Genomic DNA, 21,135 nt, shown 5'->3' on the forward strand with positions numbered 1-21,135 from the left:
GATTGGTGTCATAAAAACCAGAGGGACAAGAGAGTTGCAAGGAGGAAGAGGTCAACTGTCAGAGAGAGCTAAGAACCCAAATCTCTCCTCTGAGCAGCACAATCCTATATCCAGCTGCCTACCTGATATCCATTGAGATGTCTAACAGACATTTCAAAATTAGCATCTCTAGAACAGAGGTCCTTTTTTTTTTTTTTAAAGTTACTTTATTCTCCTTTTTAGGAGGAAAGCAATTTTTTTTTTGGAGGAAGATTGCTAATATCTGTTGCCAATCTTCCTCTTTTTTCCCTTTTCTCCCCAAAGCCCCAGTGCATAGTTGTGTATCATAGTTGTAGAGTTGTAGCTCTTCTATATGGGATGCTGCCTCAGCATGGCTTGATGAGCAGTGAGCAGTGAGTAGGTCTGTGCCCAGGATCCGAACTGGCAAACCCCAGGCCTCCAGAGCGGAACGCGTGAACTTAACCACTATGCCACTGGCCCTGCCCCTAGAACAGAGGTCTTGATTCCCCCCACAACCTGCCACATACACCCCCAAATACGTTCCTTCCCCAGTCTTCCCCCTCTGTAAATTGACACTACCACCCACCCAAACAAAAACCAAAAATCATTCTTGATTACTCCTTTTCCTTCACTCCTCACATTTAATCCACTAACAGGTTCTACAAATTCTGCATCTAAAATATATGTTGAATATGTTTACTTCTGCCCATGTCTTCTACCTCCACCATAAAGCATTGCTGTCTTTGGTCTGAACTACAGCATCCTAGCTGGTCTCTTCCCTGTGTCCATTGTTCTATCTTGCAGTCCATTCTCCACCACATGGCCAAATGAACTTTTAAATATAAACAGGTCATGTTGCTTTTCTGCTTAAAATTCTTCAATGCCTTCTCATTCTTTGAATAAAATCCAAACTCCTTACCTTGGGGCTTACAGGACTCTGTCTCCTGCCTACCTCTTCAACCTTGTTGCATTCATTCCTCTCCTGTGCTCGCTACATTCCGGTCACATTCCCACTCCCCTCTGTTCTTCCAGTTCTCAGTATACCAAGACCTTTCCCACCTCTGAGCCTTTGTAATTGCTTTTTCTTCTGCTTGGATTGCTCTTCCCCAAATCTTGCAGACTTGCTTATTTTCATCCTTCATGTTCCTGCCCAGATGTTGCTTCCTTGAAGAGACCTTCCCTGACCACCTTATCTGAAGTGGCTTCCCTCAATGACTTTCTCATCGTCTTGTTTATTTCCTTCACAGAACTTATCACTCTGTCTGCTTTCTGTATGATGAATTACCTTGCTTGTTTATTGACTTGTTTGTTTGACCCTCCATGCCCCTGTTCCTAATATAAGCTTGTGGGTGGAGGGACTTAGTCTGTTTTGATATCATTGCTGTTGAACATATTTGTCACATAGTAGACCCTCAAAGATTTTTTTTCCTTAAAATATAAGCACAAAGTAAAAGGTAAAAAAGTTAAACAGCATAAAAAGTTAAACAGTAAAGAGTCTCTCTCCCATCCCTTTCACCCAGTACCCTTTTTCAGAAGCAAATATTATTTCCGGTTTTAGTTTCCTTCCAGAGATAGTCTATGCATGTGGAACCGTATATGTATTTGTCACTCCCTCGTTTTTTTTACCAAAATGGTAGGACACCACGTACAGTGTTCTGCACCTTGCTTTTTTCACATAACAGCATGAAACAGTCTTAGAGATCATTCTCTCGACTGATCGATAGGTGGATAGATAGGTTTCCCTCATTCATCTTTAAAAACCTATATAGATAAATCCTAATTTATTTAACCTATCCTCTGTTGATGAACATTACATTTCTTTCTGATCTGCTACTTATAAACAGTGCTACAATGAATGTTCTTCTACATATATCTTTGTTCATATGTGCAAGTAGGTTTATAGAGTCAGTATAGAATAGGGGTTAAGACTATGAGCTGGGTTTGAAAACTACCTCTGCCACTCAGAAGGTTTGTGACGTCAGACAAGTTACTTAATTTCTGTGTGCTTTAGTTCCCCATCTGCAAACTGGGGATAATAGAACTAACATCATAGAGTGAGAGTGACAACTAAGGGAGATAATGCATGTAAAATGCCTGGTATAGTGTCTGGCTCCAATAAGTGCTCAATAAATGTTAGCTATTGTTTTTCTTCATATCATCTATAGCTGAACTGTCCAGTATGGTAGCCACTATGGAAATAGCCACTTATGGCTGTTGAATACTTAAAATATAACTAATCTGAATTGAGATGTGCTATAAGTATAAAATACATACCAGATTTAGAAGACTTAGTACAAAAAAAGAGTAAAATGTTTCAATAATTTTGTATTTGTTTTATGTTGAAATGATAATATTTTGGGTATGTTGGATTATATAAAGTATATTATAATTAATTTCACCTGTTTATTTTTATCTTTTTTAATGTGCCTACTAGAAAATTTTAAATTACGTTAAGTGGCTTGCATTTGTGGTTCACATTATATTTCTATGCACTGCTGAGCTATAGGATAAATTTCTGTGAGGTGAAACTTCTGAGTCAAAGGGAATATGAAAGAAAATTTGTCATTCTCTATTCAAGTTGGTTGTACCAATTGATACTCTCACCAACAGTATATGAAGGTCTTTATCCCACACCTTCCATTATTGTATTATCAGACTTTTTGATCTTTGCCAATCAGATAGGTGGAATATTATTATGTTTAATCTGCACCTGTCTTATGAGTGAGGTTGAGCATCTTTTCATGAACCTCCAAGATATTTGTGTTTCCTTTCCTGAGAAGTCTGTTAAAGGTGTTGCTCATTTTTCTTTTGGGTTGTTGCTCTATTTCTTATTGATTTATGGGAACTCTTTATATGTAAAAAGTAGTTCTTGGTCATCTGTTTTGCAGATATTTTCCCCCATATTATCATTTACATTTTCACTTTATTTATGATATTTTTCTGTGTGTGGTATTATGGTATTTTTTCCATTTGGAAACAAGTTATTTTGGCATTTTTATTGGTATCATATTTCATTTATAGATTAGGAAGCTTAAATATTTTTATTATGTTATTGACTCTCCTTATTCATGGACAAGATGTAGCTTTCTGTTCTTTCAAGACTTCTTTTAGATCCTTTAGAAACATTTCAAAGATTTTTTTTAATAGATCTTGCGCTTTTCTTTTAAAGTTTATTCCTGGGTATATTTCCTTGCATGGATTTTTCTGCTACTGTATCAGGTAGGGATACTTTCTGCTGCAGGTTTAGAAAACCCACAAAAATGCCTTAAGCTGATAGGAGTTTATTTTTCTCACATAACAAAAAGTCCAGAGATAGGTGGCAGCTAGCATGGTTCTGTAGCTCAGTGTTGTTGGGCCTGGCATCTCTCCAGTTTTTTTTGGCCTTTCCTTTGAGCATGGCCATCATGTAATGGTTGCTGTACCTCTAGGCATCACGTCTGCATACAAGGCAAGAAGAAGTGGGCAGAAAGCAAGGCCAGGACATTTTCCTCGTGTTTTATAAATTTTCACGGTAAGCTTTCAGGGCCTATGGATAGAATCTTTTCTGTGGCTTGGAATGTGGGAGCATCACTTCAGAGCAGTTGTTGCTTTTTTAATCTCTGTGGTAACCTCAGGAGTTTCATTAACTGGGAGCAATTTCTGTGTTAATTTAGAATTGAATTTTTTTTTTAGTAACCCAGAACGCAAGAAGAAACAGACATCCTTCCACATCATCCTTCTATAATAGTGGGCAGAACTTTCTCTAGTCTGTATTCCCACTTGCGGGGGGTGGAGTCTCATTTCCAATTTCCTGCTTTCCACGTGGGCATAACAACTCAAGAACCAGAAAAACGGACAGTTCCCAAATCCCAGACAGCCACAGCATCAGCCTTATCACTCTGGTTTTCAATTCTTTTCTTTTTTTCCACTGCCTGGAGTTTTCCCTTTCCTTCTTGTGAACTAAGCTATGCATTTTAGATAATACCTTTTCTCCTTTATCTAGTATTTTGAGTTGTTTATAGAGTGAGAATTTTGAGGTCATCTGGTCTACCATATTGCTTGGCAACAGAGCTTAGTACATATTCAAATGTATTCTTTCACTCAGGATGCAATAGAAGGGATTCATGTCATATACGTGGTAGCAGTCAGTCCAGGCATACCTCAGAGACATTGCAGGTTCAGTTCTAGACCACCACAATAAAGCAAATATTGCAATAAAGCAGGTCACATGAATTTTTTGGTTTCCCAGTGCATGTAAAAGTTATGTTTACACTATAGTGTAGTCTGTTAAATGTGCAATGACATTATGTCTAAAAAAAAGTACATACCTTAATTTAAAAAATCCTGTATTGCTAAAAAATGCTAACCATCATCTGAACCTTCAGCAAGTTGTAATCTTTTTGCTGGTGGAGGGTCTTGCCTCGATGTTGATGGCTGCTGAGTGATCCGGGTGGTAGTTGCTGAAGGTTGGGGTGGCTGTGGCAGTTTCTTAAGATAATCATGAAGTTTGCTGCATTGGTTGACTCTTCCTTTTGCAAATGATTTCTCTGTAGCATGCGATGCTGTTTGATAGCATTTTACCCACAGTGGGACTTCTTTCAAAATTGGCGTCAGTCGTCTCAAACCCTGCCACTGCTTTCTCAACTAAGTTTATGTAGTATCCTGAATCCTTTGTTATCATTTCAACAGTCTTCACAGCATCTTCACCAGGAGCAGATTCTATCTCAAAAACCACTTTTTTTGCTCATCCATAAGAAGCAGCTCCTCATAAGTCTTATGATGAGATTGAAGCAATTCAGTCACATCTTTAGGCTCTACTCTTAAGTCTAGTTCTCTTGCTGTTTCCACCACATCTGCAGTTACTTCCTCCACTGAAGTCTTGAACCCCTCAAAGTCATCCATCAGGGTTGGAATCCACTTCTTCCAGACTTCTGTTAATGTTGATATTTCATCCTCTTCACATGAATCATGAATGTTCTTAATGGCATCTAGAATGGTGACTCCTTTCCAGATTTTCAATTTACTTTGCCCAGATCCATCAGAGGAATCACTGTCTATGGCAGCTATAGCCTTACGAAATGTATTTCTTAAAAATAATAAGACTTGAAAGTTGAAATTACTTCTTGATCCATGGGCTGCTGAATGGATGTTCTGTTAGCAGGCATGAACAACATTCATTTCATTGTACATCTCCATCAGAGCTCTTGGGTGACCAGGTCATTGTCAATCAGCAGTTTTATATATATATATATATATTTTGTGTGTGTGTGTGTGTGAGGAAGATCAGCCCTGAGCTAACATCTGGTGCCAATCCTCCTCTTTTTTTTTGTGAGGAAGATCAGCCCTGAGCTAACTCCAATGCCAATTCTCTTTTTTTTTTTTTCGCTGAGGAAGATTGGCCCTGAGCTAACATCCATGCCCATCTTCCTCTACTTCATATGGGACGCTGCCACAGCATGGCTTGACAAGCAGTGCGTCAGTGCACGCCTGGAATCCAAACCCGCAAACCCTGGGCAGCCGAAGCAGAGCACACGCACCTAACTGCTTGTGCCACCGAGCCAGCCCCATAGCAGTAATATTTTGAAAGGGATCTTTTTTTCTGAGCAGTAGGTCTCAATAGTGGGCTTAAAATATTCAGTAAATCATGTTATAAACAGATGTGCTATCATCCAGGCTTTGTTGTTCCATTTATAGAGCACAGGCAGAGTAGTTAGAGCATCATACTTAAGGGCCCTAGGATTTTTGGAATGGTAAATGAGCGTTGGCTTCAACTTAAAGTCACCAGCTGCATTAGCCCCTAACCAAAGAGTCAACCTGTTGTTTAAAGCTTTGAGGCCAGGCATTGACTTCTCCTCTCTAGCTATGAAAGTCCTAGATGGCATCTTCTTCCAATAGAAGGCTGTTTCACCTACATTGAAAATCTGTTGTTTAGTGTAGCCACCTTCATTAATTATCTTAGCTAGATCTTCTGGATAACTTGTTGCAGCTTCTACATTAGCACTTAATGCTTCACCTTGCACTTTTATCTTATGGAGATGGCTTCTTTCCTTAAACCTCATGAATCAACCTCTGCTAGCTTCAAACTTTTCTTCTGCAGCTTCCTCACCTCTCTCAGCCTTCACAGAATTGACGAGAGTTAGGGTCTTTCTCTGGATTAGGCTTTGCCTTAAGGGAATGTTGTGGCTGGTTTGATCTTCTATCTAGACCACTAAAACTTTCTCCATATCAGCAATAAGACTGTTTCACTTTCTTATCAATTGTGTGTTCACTGGAGCAGCACTTTTAATTTCTTTCAATAACTTTTCCTTTGCCACAACTTGACTGACTATTTGGCGCAAGAGGCCTAGCTTTTGGCCTATCCTGGCTTTTGACGTGCCTTCTTCACTAAGCTTAATCATTTCTAGCTTTTGGTTTAAAGTGAGAGACGTGCAACTCTTCCTTTCACTTGAAAACTTAAAGACCACTGTAGGGTCATTAATTGGCCTAATTTCAATAATGTTGTGTCTCAGGGTATAGGGAGGCCCAAGGAGAGGGAAAGAGATGGGAGAAGGGCCAGTCGACGGAGCAGTCAGAAAACCCAAAACATTTATCGATTAAGGTCACCATCTTATGTGGGCATGATTTGTGGCATCCCAAAACAATTACAATAGTAACATCAAAGATCACTGATCGCAGATCACCATAATAATATAATAATAATGAAAAAATTTGAAAGATTGCGAGAATTACCGAAATGTGACATGGAGAGATGAAGTGAGCAAATGCTGTTACAAAAATGGCGCTGGTAGACTTGCTTATACACAGGGTTAACCACAAACCTTCAATTTGTAAAAAGTGCAATATCTGTGGAGTGCAATAAAGCAAAGCGCACTAAAACAAGGTATGCCTGTGTAGATATTCTCTAAGCAGAGTCCCTTTTAACTTTGTTTGAGATCCTGTGAATTATAGAAATACGTTTTCTTGATTTTTTTGTTAGCTCTTCCTAATGTCTCGTTGATCGAGCTGCTTGACAAACTGACAACTTAATGAAATGTATTTTAATTAAATACTGAAAATACATATACTGAAATGTAGATGGAATAATTAACATGTTAATTGTCTTTCCTGATATAGACTTTAGTTGGTGTGACATAAATTCTACTTTAATTTATAACTGAAAAATGATTTTCTTCTTTATCATATAACAGAACCACTTTATAATGCTTAAATTTTATAGTATCACGTTTTATGGATATTCCATGGTTTCTTAGATTATCTGTAGTATATAGTTATAGATCTAAGGGTATATATATCTAAGGTATATTTGTATTATAATGCTGTCATAACGATGCCCTGATATATTTTACTTGTATTGTTATTCAAGTATACTTCTAAAAGAGAAAATAATACGTGATCATTTTATTGGAGTCTCTGTGGAATCATTACCATCAATATCCTTTGGTGTTTATTAAGTTAGTCTCATGTTGACATTTTCTTCTTGATATGCTTTCTTTATAAAGTCAAATATCTCTACTGTAACTAAGAAAATATCTGGCCAACATTTCAAGTATTTATAGCTGTATTTACCTATCATCTAGGTTTATTGGGAAAATGGTGCTCAGATCATATCTCCTCATGATAAAGAGATTCTGAAATGTATAGAAGAATGTGTGGAACCCTGGACTGGTTCCTGGAATGAAAATTTAGTGAATACTAGCCCACTGAAGAGAGATCCTCTGCAGGACATTTGCAGGAGATACATGGAAGATCTGAAAAAGATCTGTTTTCACAGGTATCCAAGTAGGAATATAGGATAGTATTACCTTAGAATAAGATTAACAAATAAAGGAAAGGAATAGGAATAAAAATGTGTTGACTATTCATTATATTAAAATTATAGCTACATAATACTATTCATAATAGACAAAAAGTGGAAATAACCCAAATATCCATCAATTGATGAATGGATAAATAAAATGTGGTATATCCATACAATGAAATATTGTTCAGCAGTAAAAAGAAATGAAATACTGATAGATAGTACACCATGGATGAGCCTTGAAAACATTATGTATGTTAAGTGAAAGAAGCCAGTCACAAAGGACCACGTATTGTATGGTTCCATTTATATGAAATGTCCAGAGCAGGCGAATCTGTAGAGACAGAAAGTATGTTAGTGGTTGCCTGTGGCTAGGAGGAATGGGAGGGTTAGGCAGCGGGTGGCTATTGGGTATGGAGTTTCTTTTTGGGGTAATGAGAATGTTCTAAAATTAACTATGATTATGATTGAATAACTCTGTGAATATCGTGAAAGCCATTGAATTGTACACTTTAAATGGATGAATTGTATAGTATATTAATTACCTCTCAATAAAGCTATTAAAAATTATAAATATATGCATTCCCTCTATATAAGATCAGGAAATTTCCTCTAAAATTTGATGTTTTCTTACCTATTTCCATAACTATTCCATAAATAGCTAACACTATTGCTAGAGAGCATCCTGGCTTGCTGAATATATTTTCCCTATCCTACAAAATTTATTATAGCTTTTTCTCTAGCTTATTTTAACTATATCACAAGTGATGAATGTTATGATATTGATTGAATGACTATTTCCTTTACAGGGAATTAAACTCAAAGACCACCTTGAAATTTGTACATACATCTTTTCATGGGGTTGGACATGACTATGTGCAGTTGGCTTTTCAAGTGTTTGGTTTTAAGCCTCCAATTCCAGTACCAGAACAAAAAGATCCTGATCCAGACTTTTCAACCGTTAAATGCCCAAATCCTGAAGAAGGAGAATCTGTGCTGGTATTTTTTTTCTATATTTAAATTATTAGTAGTATTTTAAACTTCATTGACTAGATCGAACTGATTGACAATTCCGAGATTACTTATAGAAGCAGAAACCACTTTCGTTTACATCTTTTAAATTATATTGGAGCCATATATTCTGTTTTGTTTGAAATCTCTATGGTGGATATCCCTACTTCTAGGCTTATTTTAAAACTTAGCTAAACTATATTCCTTCTAAAATTCGTATCACTAACGTAGTGCCTACATTTAGGAGTATTAACATTGAATTTAACATTTCCAATACAATCCAGGTTTTTGGGTCACTGTTTCAGGAACTTTCTTTGAGACTGGCAGAGAAAGAAAATGCTCGGATAGTGCTAGCCACAGATCCTGATGCAGACCGACTGGCAGTGGCAGAACTTCAGGAGAAGTAAGTAGAACCTGCTATTTGATTAAAAGCTTAAACTTTGAAAAGCAGTTTTGGTTTAAGTCTTAACAGGCTTGTTGGAAATATTAAAAAAAGTACGAAAATAAATCTCCTGTAAGCCCCGCTATCCAGAGATAACCACGTAGGTTGATATTTTGACGTTTCCTTTCTGTGTTTTTTCTGCTCAAATATTTAAGATATATTTGTTTTTATAAAATTGTGATAATACTAGATATGGTTTTATATCTTTTTTTTTTTTTTTTTTTTTGCTGAGGAAGATTTGCCCTGAGCTGACATCTGTTGGCAACCTTCCTGTATTTTGTATGTGGGCTGCTTCCACAGCTTGGCCACTGACAAGTGGTTTAGATCTGTGCCCGGGAACCGAACCCCAGGCTGCTGAAGTGGAGCATGCCGAACTTAACCACTAGGCCACTGGGGCTGGCCCTGATTTTATATCTTGATTATTTTCTACTTAATGTTGTACTGTGAGCATTTTTCCCTATCCATAAATATTGTTTTAAATATTAATTTTTGAAATGGCATAATATCCCAACAGATTGCTTTATCAATGTAGTCATTTCCTAATCTTGGTCCTTTGGGTTGCTATGTATTTTTGGCATTATAATGTTGTGACAAATGTCCTTACATAGAAAGGACATCATACTATAACTTTTTTCTCATTAGGAGAATAAAAGTAATGTAATAATTTTTCAAAAGACATTGTTACCATTCCTACCCTAACCTCACCCCTGGTGGGTAAGAAAAGCAGTAGTAAATGTTTTCTTTTTTTTTTTTTTTGTGAGGAAGATCAGCCCTGAGCTAACATCCATGCCAATCCTCCTCTTTTTGTGAGGAAGACCGGCCCTGAGCTAACATCTATTGCCAACCTTCCTCCTTTTTCTTCCCCCTTTTGTCCTCAAAGCCCCAGTAGATAGTTGTATGTCATAGTTGCACATCCCTCTAGTTGGTGTGTGTGGGACGCTGCCTCAGCATGGCTGGGCAAGCGGTGCGTTGGTGCGCACCCAGATTCTGAACCTGGGCCGCCAGTAGCAGAGCGCACGCACTTAACCGCTAAGCCACGGGGCCAGCCCCAGTAAATACTTTCTCAGAAATCTCATTGAGTAGTTTCTGGGGTTTCCTATGTGCGGGATGGTAATTTTTAGGTCTTAGGGTCAAGAAGTTTTCATGGGAAGTTAGAAGGTCTTGACTTGAATTTTCATTCTCTCTACAGTGGTCATTGGAAAGTTTTCACAGGGAATGAGTTGGCGGCTTTGTTTGGGTGGTGGATGTTTGATTGCTGGAAGAAAAATAAATCAAGAAATGCTGATGTGAAGAACATTTATATGTTAGCCACCACAGTCTCTTCCAAAATTTTGAAGGCAATTGCACTTAAAGAAGGATTTCATTTTGAAGTAAGAATAGTTAATATCTGTGTGCTACTTTTCTAAACCTATTTCTATAAATTAAAGCCATCTCCTCACCAAAACTGACTTTTATTGATTTCATTTATAATTTCCCCTTTTTTTCTGATTCTGTTAACACTTGCTTATAGTTTAGACACCTTGAGACAAATTCATCCAGTATGTGAATTTCTGAAACTAAGATAAGGTGTTCTTTAAAAATTGCATTAATGCTTATTATTCCATACAACAATATCTGGTTTTCATACTGAGAAATCTGACTCCTAATGACCTCATCAGTAACATACACTCCACTCCAAAAAATTGTATGGTGTCATCAACCACTTGTTTAGGCTCTTCAAGTTCAGTCTTAAGAAACTTTAAGTAGTCTTCTAAATTGAAAATTAAGACCAAATGATTCTACATCCAAAAAACAAGTAATGACTCTCTCTTAGCACAGATCATTAACCTTTGTGAGCCTCAGGCAGTTAACTTGACCATTCTTACAGCTACTGGGTCTAATGTCAATTAAGGTGCTTTTCCTCTGCCGTCTTTGCCAAATATCGGTGAAAATGTCACCTCTGGGCATTGTTCTTGAGCCACAGTCAAGCTACAGGTCTTAACACTAATTTGCTGAATGAAAGAAAAATGGTGCCTGTCTTAATGAAGTAGAACTTTCAGTCTCAGGTTTTCTAAAATAAGAGTAGCAAAACAGAAGAAATTGAAATTTATTAAGCCTAAGATTCTGAATTACGGTAATGTTAACATTTTCCTCTTTTATATCTATGGCAAGAAAAATGTATAATGAGCACAAAAGAGAAAAAAGAACATGATTCTAAAGACCAATGTTATAAATTTGTTTCCTTGTATTTGTTGTTGGGGGTTGGGGGGCAGCAGAGGTTTTTGGCTTTTATTTATCTATTTTTTCCTAGTGAGGAGGTTGAGTGGTGAATTAGGAATCTTAAATTAGTAACAGTGAGCTCTAGAGTCAGTGTGTATCACATGCTTTCTGTGGGCTCTAAAACAGTTCGTGTCTTTAAAGTGAACAGTAGCTCATCAGATGGAAAGTCCTCAAATCTAATTACCAAAGAGGGACTTAGTAACATTCTCGATGGTTTTATTTAGGCCATAGTGTCATGGTAAGGTACACTTGGTTCAAGCATATGTTGTGATAATGTTGAAAGTGCGTCATTAAAAAGCTTTATGGCCTTTGATTATTCAGGGGGACTAAATCACAACCTTCATAGCTACTCTTATGTTAGTGCTTATAACACAGCTTAAAGGACAGTTTCTGAGAAGCAGTGTAATTGAATCCTGGCTCCATCTCTTATATGCAGCATAATTTTGGGCAAATTACTGAACCTCTTGTTTCAGCAACAGTTGTTGTGAGCATTAAAAAAAGATAGTGATGTAAAGAACTTGTTACAGTGCTTGATAAATGGGAGGCGATCATAATACTGTGTGTATTTATGTTACTTTGTGGCTGTATGCATCACCACTTATAAATATTGGATTATATTTGGTGTAAATCGCCTATTACGGTGCTCAATACATAGTAGGTCATCAGTCGTGGTGGTGTGTGTATCCGTGTACTTTATGGCTATATGTTTACCACTATGTAAATCTTGTGGACTGAAGACCATCACAGAAGATTTCTATGAGAGTGTTGTGTGCATTTATAGACAAGCTTTTCTCTAATATGTATTTTTGAGAGAGTCACTTAACTAGAGTGGTCTGCTCTGCGTTTCAGGAAACATTACCAGGTTTTAAATGGATTGGAAGTAGGATAAAAGACCTCCTGGAAAATGGGAAAGAAGTCCTTTTTGCATTTGAAGAGTCTATTGGTATGTAGTAAATATTAAAATATTTGAAGTTTGAATGAGAGCATTTTTTTAAATGTAGTGATTTTATAAAGAGGAATTTTTATCTTCTGCATTTTGAGTTGTAAAAAACCACAGAGAACTCAGAAATGTGTAGACGCATTTCTTATCAGGAAAAAAAAAAGACCCTTAAACGTCCCCTAAATACCTTCAATATCAATGGGTTTCATTTATTACTAGGCTTTTAAATTCATTGGTCCTTCTCAAGATATGTCCAACTATTGAAATTATTATAGGCTTAAATTTTCCTCTTTTTTAAAGACATTTTTTAATTCTCAGGTTTTCTGTGTGGAACTTCGGTTTTGGATAAAGATGGAGTGAGCGCAGCCGTTGTTGTTGCTGAGATGGCCTCTTACCTGGAAACCATGAATATAACATTGAAACAGCAACTGATTAAGATTTATGAAAAGTAAGCTTTATTGCTATGAATTTCACATGCTAAATTTTTTATTTTTTTGTCCTACTTTTAGCTTTCTAAATTTGTTTTTGAGAAACAGTCAGTCCTTTTGAAAAAGTACCAAAATTGTCTGGTACTTAAGGAATTAAGGACTCCCACTTTCTACATAATACCATAAGAGGCTTAACTTTAATATATACTTTTCTAAAGAGTTACCTGAGATCTGATTTTAACACTTTAAATCTTTGTGCAGATATGGTTATCATATTTCAAAAACCTCATATTTCTTGTGTTATGATCCACCTACCATCAAAAGTATATTTGAAAGGCTTCGCAATTTTGATTCTCCAAAAGAATATCCAAAATTTTGTGGGACGTTTGCTATATTGCATATACGGGACATTACCACTGGATATGACAGCAGCCAGCCTAATAAGAAATCAGTAAGTACCTGTTTTTTTTTTTAAAGTTTTTAACAATTTGTAATAATTCATATTATGGGAAAGTAGTGGAAGTTCCAGCCTGAGAGTTTCTTGAAACCGAGATCCATTGTTTTTCTCCAGGGCAGTTGTAAGTCCACTAACTGGCTCTCTGACTCGGAGCCTGTCCTTATCACTCGCCAAGTGTATGCTTCCCCCTAGGGATGTAGAAGTGGGGAAGAGCATGAGAGAGACAGAGAGACAGAAAGAGAAAGAGGAGGAGGGAAGGAGAATGTGTAATGATGCTAAATAATGTTGAAAATTAAGTCTAAAACCCTATAATTTCACAGCTATACCAATTTCTATTTGTAACTTCCCTTTTCAACCTTATTCCCTATACCTCCAGCCAGACAGAACAACTTATAGTTTCTTACATACGTACATTTTTTTTTAATTTCTCTATTTTTGCTCAAGCTATTTCCTCAGTCTACCTTTTCTTCCTACTACTGCAGGTCTACACTTTAGCGATTATTTAAGACTTGAGGTAAATGTCACCTCCTCCACATACCCTCCAGGCCCCATAATCAGATATCTTCCTCCTGAGGTTTCATGATATATTGTGCCTTCCTCTCATCATTTATCACTTTCTATCTGTGTTATCATTATGTTGTATCTGGCACATCCATTTCTGATATGTGTTTACGTGTCTCAAAGCTCCTGCCTACGTGGTAGTTGCTCAACAAATATTTAAATGCCGTAGATTGCTGATCATATTTATTTTGTTACTGTTATGATTATTATTAGCCTAAACTTCCATTTACAAATATGCTATTATCTCTGGATTCTAGGGGCATAATATATTTTGGGAAATCTGCAGCCTCTTGTGTAGAATACTACCCGTATTCCTTTTGTGTATATTCATCCAGTCAATAAATATTGGTTCCCACTTGTTGATATTCTGTGTATGTGTATGTATGTGTGTCTCTATTTTTCTATCTTTGTAACCTACTTGAAGAGAAGAACTAAATTTTTTTACTTCTTTTTATTTCTCTAATATTGCTGTGCTTAGAGTAGTTCTTGGTGTGATGCCTTTTTCCTCTGAACTCTAAAGTTTATGATATTCCTTATTCAAAGTGCTTTTCTATCTGTTCTTCACTAATGCTTACAACAATTTTGTAAGGCAGGTAGTATAGATATTATTAATCCCCTAAGGTCACATAGTAAGTGTCAGAGACTTCCTGAGTTCGTTCTTCTCTGTTCTTCAGATTGCCATACATCTGTGTGTTCAACAGGCATTTATCAAAACCCTTCTGTGCTACAGACACAAGCACACTGGGGATGCAGCAATGACAAAGGCACTGTTTCTGCACTCAGGAGCCTAGTGGGGAAATGGGCAAGTAAGCAGTGATTACTTTACAAAATGCTAAGTGCCACCATGGGGTGCATAGGGTGCCATGAAAGAGGATAGGAAGGACCCTTACTCAGATTTGGGGGGCTGTGGAAGACCTTGTAGAGGACTTTTGTGAGTTCTGGAGTATGAGTAGGAGTTATCCAGATGCAGGAGGAACAGAGGGTGTTTCAGGAACAAAGGGAGCAGCAAGTGCTAGGTCTGGAGGTGAGAAGCCATGTTCTCCTTCAAAGAACCACAAGTGGTTCCCTACAACTGTAGTAGGGAGGGTGAGGAAGAACGGCATGTACGGGGGGTGGTTTAGAGAGGAGCAGACTTCCAGGCAGGAAGATCAGTTAGTACGCTATTTCAGTAATCGAGATGAGAGATGATGGGAGCCTGAATTTAATATAGTAGCAGTAGTGATGGAGAGAATTGGACAAAGTTGAGTTAAATAAAGGATAGAATAGACAGAACTTGCTAGTTCATGGTCTGTGAGTGAAAAAGAGGAGAGGAAGGTCTCTGTCTTAAGCAGTTAGTGTATGGCAGTACCATTGATGGAGAGAGAATCTGAAGGAGAGGACCAGGCTCAGGATACCTGAGGGAAGGTACCACTGTCAACCCCTCTGTCCTAGTACAACCCCCACAGTTCCCTCAAGATACCTTCACAGACTGATCTGTGGTCTAGGAAGAGTACCAGTGTTCATCCATATTCAATGTCAGTAAAACTTCCTTTCTTTTGTTAATTTTTAGGTAAGAAATATAAAAGCTTTTTTTGCGCCACAGTGGATTATTTTGTGTATCCTCTAGGATGCACCCTGCTTTGAAGACTATTGATAAACTGTCTGTGAAAGTGCTTTGAAATTGTAAAGCACTTTGCACATGTAGAGGCAGTTTGGACTTGGATACAAACAGACATGGCTTCAGCTTCTTGCTCTGCCACTTAGCTGATTACCTTGCACCGGTCGTTTACTCTCTTTGAGCCTTGTCCGTAAATTGGCAGTAATATTTACTTTGCAGGATTATTGTTGAGGCCCAGAGATCAAGTATGTACGGTATATAAATGCTCGTACTACTATAACTGTTCAGTAAATGGTATATTTATGAATTATTTTGTATGTAATCTTTTGTATTTTATAATTCCGTTTTAAATATTTTTATTTTTGTGGTAAAAAACACATAAAATTTACCATCTTAACCATTTTTAAGTGTGTAGTTCAGTAGTGTTAACTATATTCACATTGTTGTGCAGGTCTCCAGAACTTTTTCATCTTGCTACAATGAAACTCTGTACCCTTTAAACGATTCTCCATTTCCCCCTTCCCCCAGCCCTGGGCGACCACTGTTCTACTTTCTGTTTCTATGAATTTGACTTTAGATACCTCATTTAAGTGGAGTGTATTTTACAACTCTTGAAAATGAAAAAGGTACCAGGTGTAATTAAGCTGTTGTTACAATTGTGCATAGATGCTGCCTGTGAGTAAAAGCAGCCAAATGATTACATTTACTTTCCAAAATGGCTGTGTTGCTACTCTTCGGACAAGTGGGACAGAACCAAAGATAAAGTATTATGCAGAGATGTGTGCATCCCCTGACCAGAGGTGAGAATTGACTTTTAAGATATATATTTATATATACATAAAAGCTTTATTGAGATACAATTCACATACCATAGAGTTCACCCATTTAGAGTATACAATTCGGTGGTTTTTACTATATTCAGAGTTGTGCAGACATCACTACAATCAATTTTAGAACATTTTCATCACCTCAAAAAGAAACCTCAGGGGCCGGCCCCGTGGCTTAGCGGTTAAGTGCGTGTGCTCCGCTGCTGGCAGCCCGGGTTCGGATCCCGGGCGCACACCGGCACACCGCTTTTCCAGCCATGCTGAGGCCGCATCCCACATACAGCAACTAGAGGGATGTGCAGCTATGACATACAACTATCTACTGGGGCTTTGGGGGGAAAATAAATAAATAAATAAAATCTTTAAAAAAAAAGAAACCCCATTAGCAGTCACTTCCCATTTCCTTCCCTCCCTTTTAGTGCTAGGCAACCACCCATCTACTATCTGTCATTATAGATTTGCTTATTCTGGACATTTCATGTAAATGGAATCATACAATAAGTGGTTCTTTGTGACTTGCATCTTTTACTTAGGATAATGTTTTCAGAGTTTATCCATGTTGTAGCATGAATCAGTACTTTATTCTTTTTTTAAAAAAAGTTATTTTCACGGCCCAATAATATTCCATTGTATGTGAGTATACCACATTTTTTAAACCATTTATCAGGTGATGGACATTTGGGTCATTTCCACATTTTGGCTGTTATGAATAATGGTGCTACAAACATTTGTGTACAAGTTTTGTGTGGACGTATGTTTTCATTTCACTTGGGTATATATCTAGGAGTGAAATTGCTAGGTTGTATGGTGGTTCTATATTTAACCTTTTGAGGAACTGCCAGACTGTTTTTCAAAGCAGCTACATCATTTGGGAATTGAATTTTTAAATTTTAGTGAATTTATATTCCTGGGAAGGCTCTCTGAGCTTTAACTATTATATGATGAACATAAGGAAATGATCAACAAATAATTTGTTTATTGCCAAATATTCATTTTCTACATCTAATATGATTTGACTTGATCTGCCCAATTTATTTCCTTTTAAGATTATGAATCATGACTAAATTAACTTGACTTGAATAAACATATTCAAAGGCTGTTTAAACTTATTAAAAGTAATACCTCCTATCATGTTGTCATTGATCAATATATTTTTGTGAAGACGATTTTTTGAAATTGCCTTCAGAGCCCAAAGTACATTATTTTGTATTTCCCTAAATCTTTGAGTTTAAAAGTAGATTTTATTTCCTTTGGGGGGAAAAAAGACCTCCTGCAGTCATTCAGAACAAAGTTTAAACCAAATTGGGTAATGCTGTATTTGGTTAAAAATGAAGGATGATTATTAAAGTAATAAAAACTGATTTGTTGTGTAGCTTGTAAAATGATTGTGAAAGCAGTTTAAAAGAGACTTTCCCAGAAATGTTTTGGGCAACAGCAGCTCATCAGGTGATGACTTTGAAGGGCATATTTGTAAGTGTATATTTATTTTTTAAACATCTCTTTCTTTTTTATATATATTTTCTTTCTCTCCTCCCCTCCCCCTTTTTTCTCTTTGCTGAGGAAGATTGTCCCTGAGCTAACATCTGTGCCAGTCTTCCTCTACTTTATATGTGAGTCACCACCACAGCGTGGCTGATGAGTGTAGGTCTGTGCCTGGGATCCGAACCCACGAAGCTGGGCCGCCAAAGCAAAACGTGCAGAACTTAACCATTATGCCATGGGGCCAGCCCTGAACATCTCTTTCTTTTAGCCGTGCCTCCCTCTGCTACTTGAAAGATATGCTGTATCACCCCATAATATCTATACTGGGTATTCTTCAAAGTATTTCAGCAAGCCATTTTACCTTAATACCTGGTATTGATGTTCTAAGCCATTAAAGTGCCTGACCCAGGAGAAATCTTTAGATATACTGTAACTCATCCATGTATTAGGTACCAAGGAACTCCTTTTAATGCAGTTCAACTTCAGTTTGTGATAATGGTATTTTTTGTGTGTGATTTTTTCCCCTTTTGTCTTGTTTTGTTTTGTTTGGCTTTAACTGAATGAATTTCTCTTTTGTTTACCAATTGTTTAGTCATCTCATCAGGTATATGCCCTCTTAAAAAGTTATAATGATTTTAACAAATTTTAAGGCTGTGAAAATAAAGAATTTCTAAACTGTTATTAATCTTTTTCCTCAGTGACACTGCCTTACTAGAAGAGGAATTGGAGAAACTCATTGAGGCTTTGATTGAGAATTTTCTTGAGCCCAGTAAAAATGGACTGATCTGGCGTTCTGTTTAGTTTCCACCAGTACATCATTACTTCGCACTGGCATATGGAACAGAACAACCAAGAACTCCATGCGTTGAACTCGTGTTAGTTTTCTCTCTCTATTTTATCTGGCCAAGTATCTTTTTTCTTTTATATTCTTTCTTTTTGGTTGGCTGACTAAACAAACTGTTTGAAATTCCACTAAATTTGAAATGAAGTGGTCTAGAGAGAAATGATTCAAATGTTTTCATAATCTTGAACAAAAGTCATTACATTAAAAGTATTATAGTAACACGTCATTCTTCCTTTAACAGAAACAAAACATTACAAAAGTGAGTGTTCTTATTAAAGTGTGATTAAGCTTAGTTCCGTATTCTTGTAATTGTGTATAGCATGGTTTTAAAAGAAGGCAGATAAATGTTATATAATTGTAGATTAGTTAAGGAAATTAATCCATAAAATTGGCAAGAAAATGGCACTGCTCCCAGAATACTGTGGAAAAGTGTCATTGTTACATCACAGGTATTAACTTACAAATTAGAGTATTTGAAACAGGGTATTTAACGTTTGTAGCTTAAAATGGATGTTTCAATATGTGGTTTCAGCACCTGTTTCAGGTGCTCTTTCTTGGTGCAGTGTAAATTTATTGTATGTATTTAAAATTCCGACGTTTACTGAACATAAAACAATAGTGGCAACACTCCTAATGGCTTTGTTCTTGTCAGATTTCTTAATGCCTTCTTAAGGTATGGGGTGAATTGAAACAGTGTTCCTGCATTGAATATAATTTAATAAGTTAATTTTAAGACAGTAAGGAAAATCTTCCAAACTATATAGGTGCTTTCCGTCTGTATCAAATAGATTTGCTGATTTTAAAATCTTATGAATGTAAACAAAAATCTTACTAAAAGCAGGCTCAATGTAACTGTAGTTAAGGATCTTCATGTTAGAATTGTCAGTTATCACAGCCTTTGAGTAAAGAAAAAAATCTGAACTGAGAAAGGAGCTCTGAATTTATTTAAAAGTCTAACTTTTGAACTACGTTTTTATAAGTAGATTTATTCCTTTATCAGATGAAGTAATGCTAATTTTACTAAGAAATAAAACGTCCAGATTTTAGGTTATGAAACACTAAAACTACATGTTTTAAAACTGAAGTCCAGTTTATCCTAACACCTTGCTGGCTTCTATAGAATTTCTGATCACAAGAGTACTATTTATCTTTTTTTTTTTTTTTTTTATAATTTTATTTATTTTTCCCCTCCAAAGCCCCAGTAGATGGTTGTATGTCATAGCTGCACATCCTTCTAGCTGCTGTATGTGGGACGCGGCCTCAGCATGACCGGAGAAGCGGTGCGTCGGTGCGCGCCCGGGATCAGAACCGGGGCCGCCAGCATCAGAGCGCACGCGCTTAACCGCTAAGCCACGGGGCCGGCCCCTATTTATCTTTTTTAATATGGAAAAAAAAAATGTGGAAGGTCACTGTTGGTTGATTTGCAGTCTTCTAAAAAAGACTTAATAGAGAAGTGCTGTTGAATCTCTTAAAGTGTATCCTGTCCTATGTCGCTCACAGAAAACTTAACACGTGGTATAGTTAAGAGATAGCAGTAACAGGGCCTTGGGTGTAATTATTCTAAACAAATTGCCTACGGGAGATAACTCATACTAGAGAATTTATTTCCTAAAAAATAATAATATACAATTTGAACTGATTAGAATATTTATTAAATCATGGTTTGATTTGTTGCAACTATCAGCTAACATTTGGTTGAACTCATATAATCCAAATATAATTTTCAAATTATTGTATTGCCACTATTGTTAATTTGTTCCTTCCTTACTTTCTTATAGCTGGATCCTGTATGGCTGTAGATAATAGACAGCTAGCTAAATGTAGAGCACCGTATTTCTGAATAAGTTTGTTTTCAGAGGCTTTGCACTGAAGAAAAAGTGTGTAGAATTTTTTGCTTTATTTGCTTTTAGGAATGTAGATTGTAATTTAATAAGTGGCCTGTATTCTACAAAGTGGTATGAACAATGCTGTATATATAAAAAATATGTATATTTGGTTTTAGTATCTGCGTTTCAGTGGCTGAAGAACAAAGTGGAGCTAAAATGATTTGATAGCCCATTCATAATCACTAAAGCCATGTCATGATTATTGTTCTATTATAAAGAGAACAGTTTTGAGTGTGTTAATATAATGCAACATTTAAGTCATCTTAATCAAGGTGAAAAGTGATTTAAGCTTAGATTCTTATCTCAAAAATTTAAAATTCCAGTTAAAATTAACAACATTTTACAAATGTTCCTAAAGTGTATAGATGGAGAGAATTATTTGATTCTAGCCAAGCTCTCGAATCTGTCTGAGCATGGTATTTAACATGAACTTGACATAGTGGGTATACACTTGCCTAACAGGATAAATTCAGTAGCCCAACCGGGAGAGACAGAAGTGCTGGCCAGTAAGTCTCAGTCATGGGCTCTACATTATTTGTTTTTTTCTTTATGAACAATCTCATGGAAATGAATGCATTCTCATTGAGCGTGTGGATCAAAGCTGGGATTTTCTAGAGCTTTGAA

The 21,135-nt window shown here is 36.7% G+C and overlaps 1 protein-coding gene across 1 annotated transcript in view; it reads left to right on the top strand.

The window, feature by feature from the left end:
- The window catches only part of PGM2L1 (phosphoglucomutase 2 like 1), a 58,529-nt gene extending 38,764 nt beyond the window's left edge, over positions 1 to 19,765 (top strand). The window contains exons 6-14 of the mRNA XM_058545612.1: positions 7,557 to 7,750; positions 8,587 to 8,776; positions 9,094 to 9,191; positions 10,420 to 10,600; positions 12,339 to 12,432; positions 12,748 to 12,877; positions 13,119 to 13,308; positions 16,139 to 16,272; positions 18,480 to 19,765. Coding sequence (XP_058401595.1) covers positions 7,557 to 7,750; positions 8,587 to 8,776; positions 9,094 to 9,191; positions 10,420 to 10,600; positions 12,339 to 12,432; positions 12,748 to 12,877; positions 13,119 to 13,308; positions 16,139 to 16,272; positions 18,480 to 18,582 — 1,314 coding nt within the window. The 3' untranslated portion in view covers positions 18,583 to 19,765. The remainder of the gene's footprint in view (positions 1 to 7,556; positions 7,751 to 8,586; positions 8,777 to 9,093; positions 9,192 to 10,419; positions 10,601 to 12,338; positions 12,433 to 12,747; positions 12,878 to 13,118; positions 13,309 to 16,138; positions 16,273 to 18,479) is intronic.
- The last annotated feature ends 1,370 nt before the right edge of the window (positions 19,766 to 21,135 follow it).

Source organism: Diceros bicornis, chromosome 7 (genome assembly GCF_020826845.1).
Source record: "Diceros bicornis minor isolate mBicDic1 chromosome 7, mDicBic1.mat.cur, whole genome shotgun sequence".
NCBI classification, from domain to species: domain Eukaryota; kingdom Metazoa; phylum Chordata; class Mammalia; order Perissodactyla; family Rhinocerotidae; genus Diceros; species Diceros bicornis.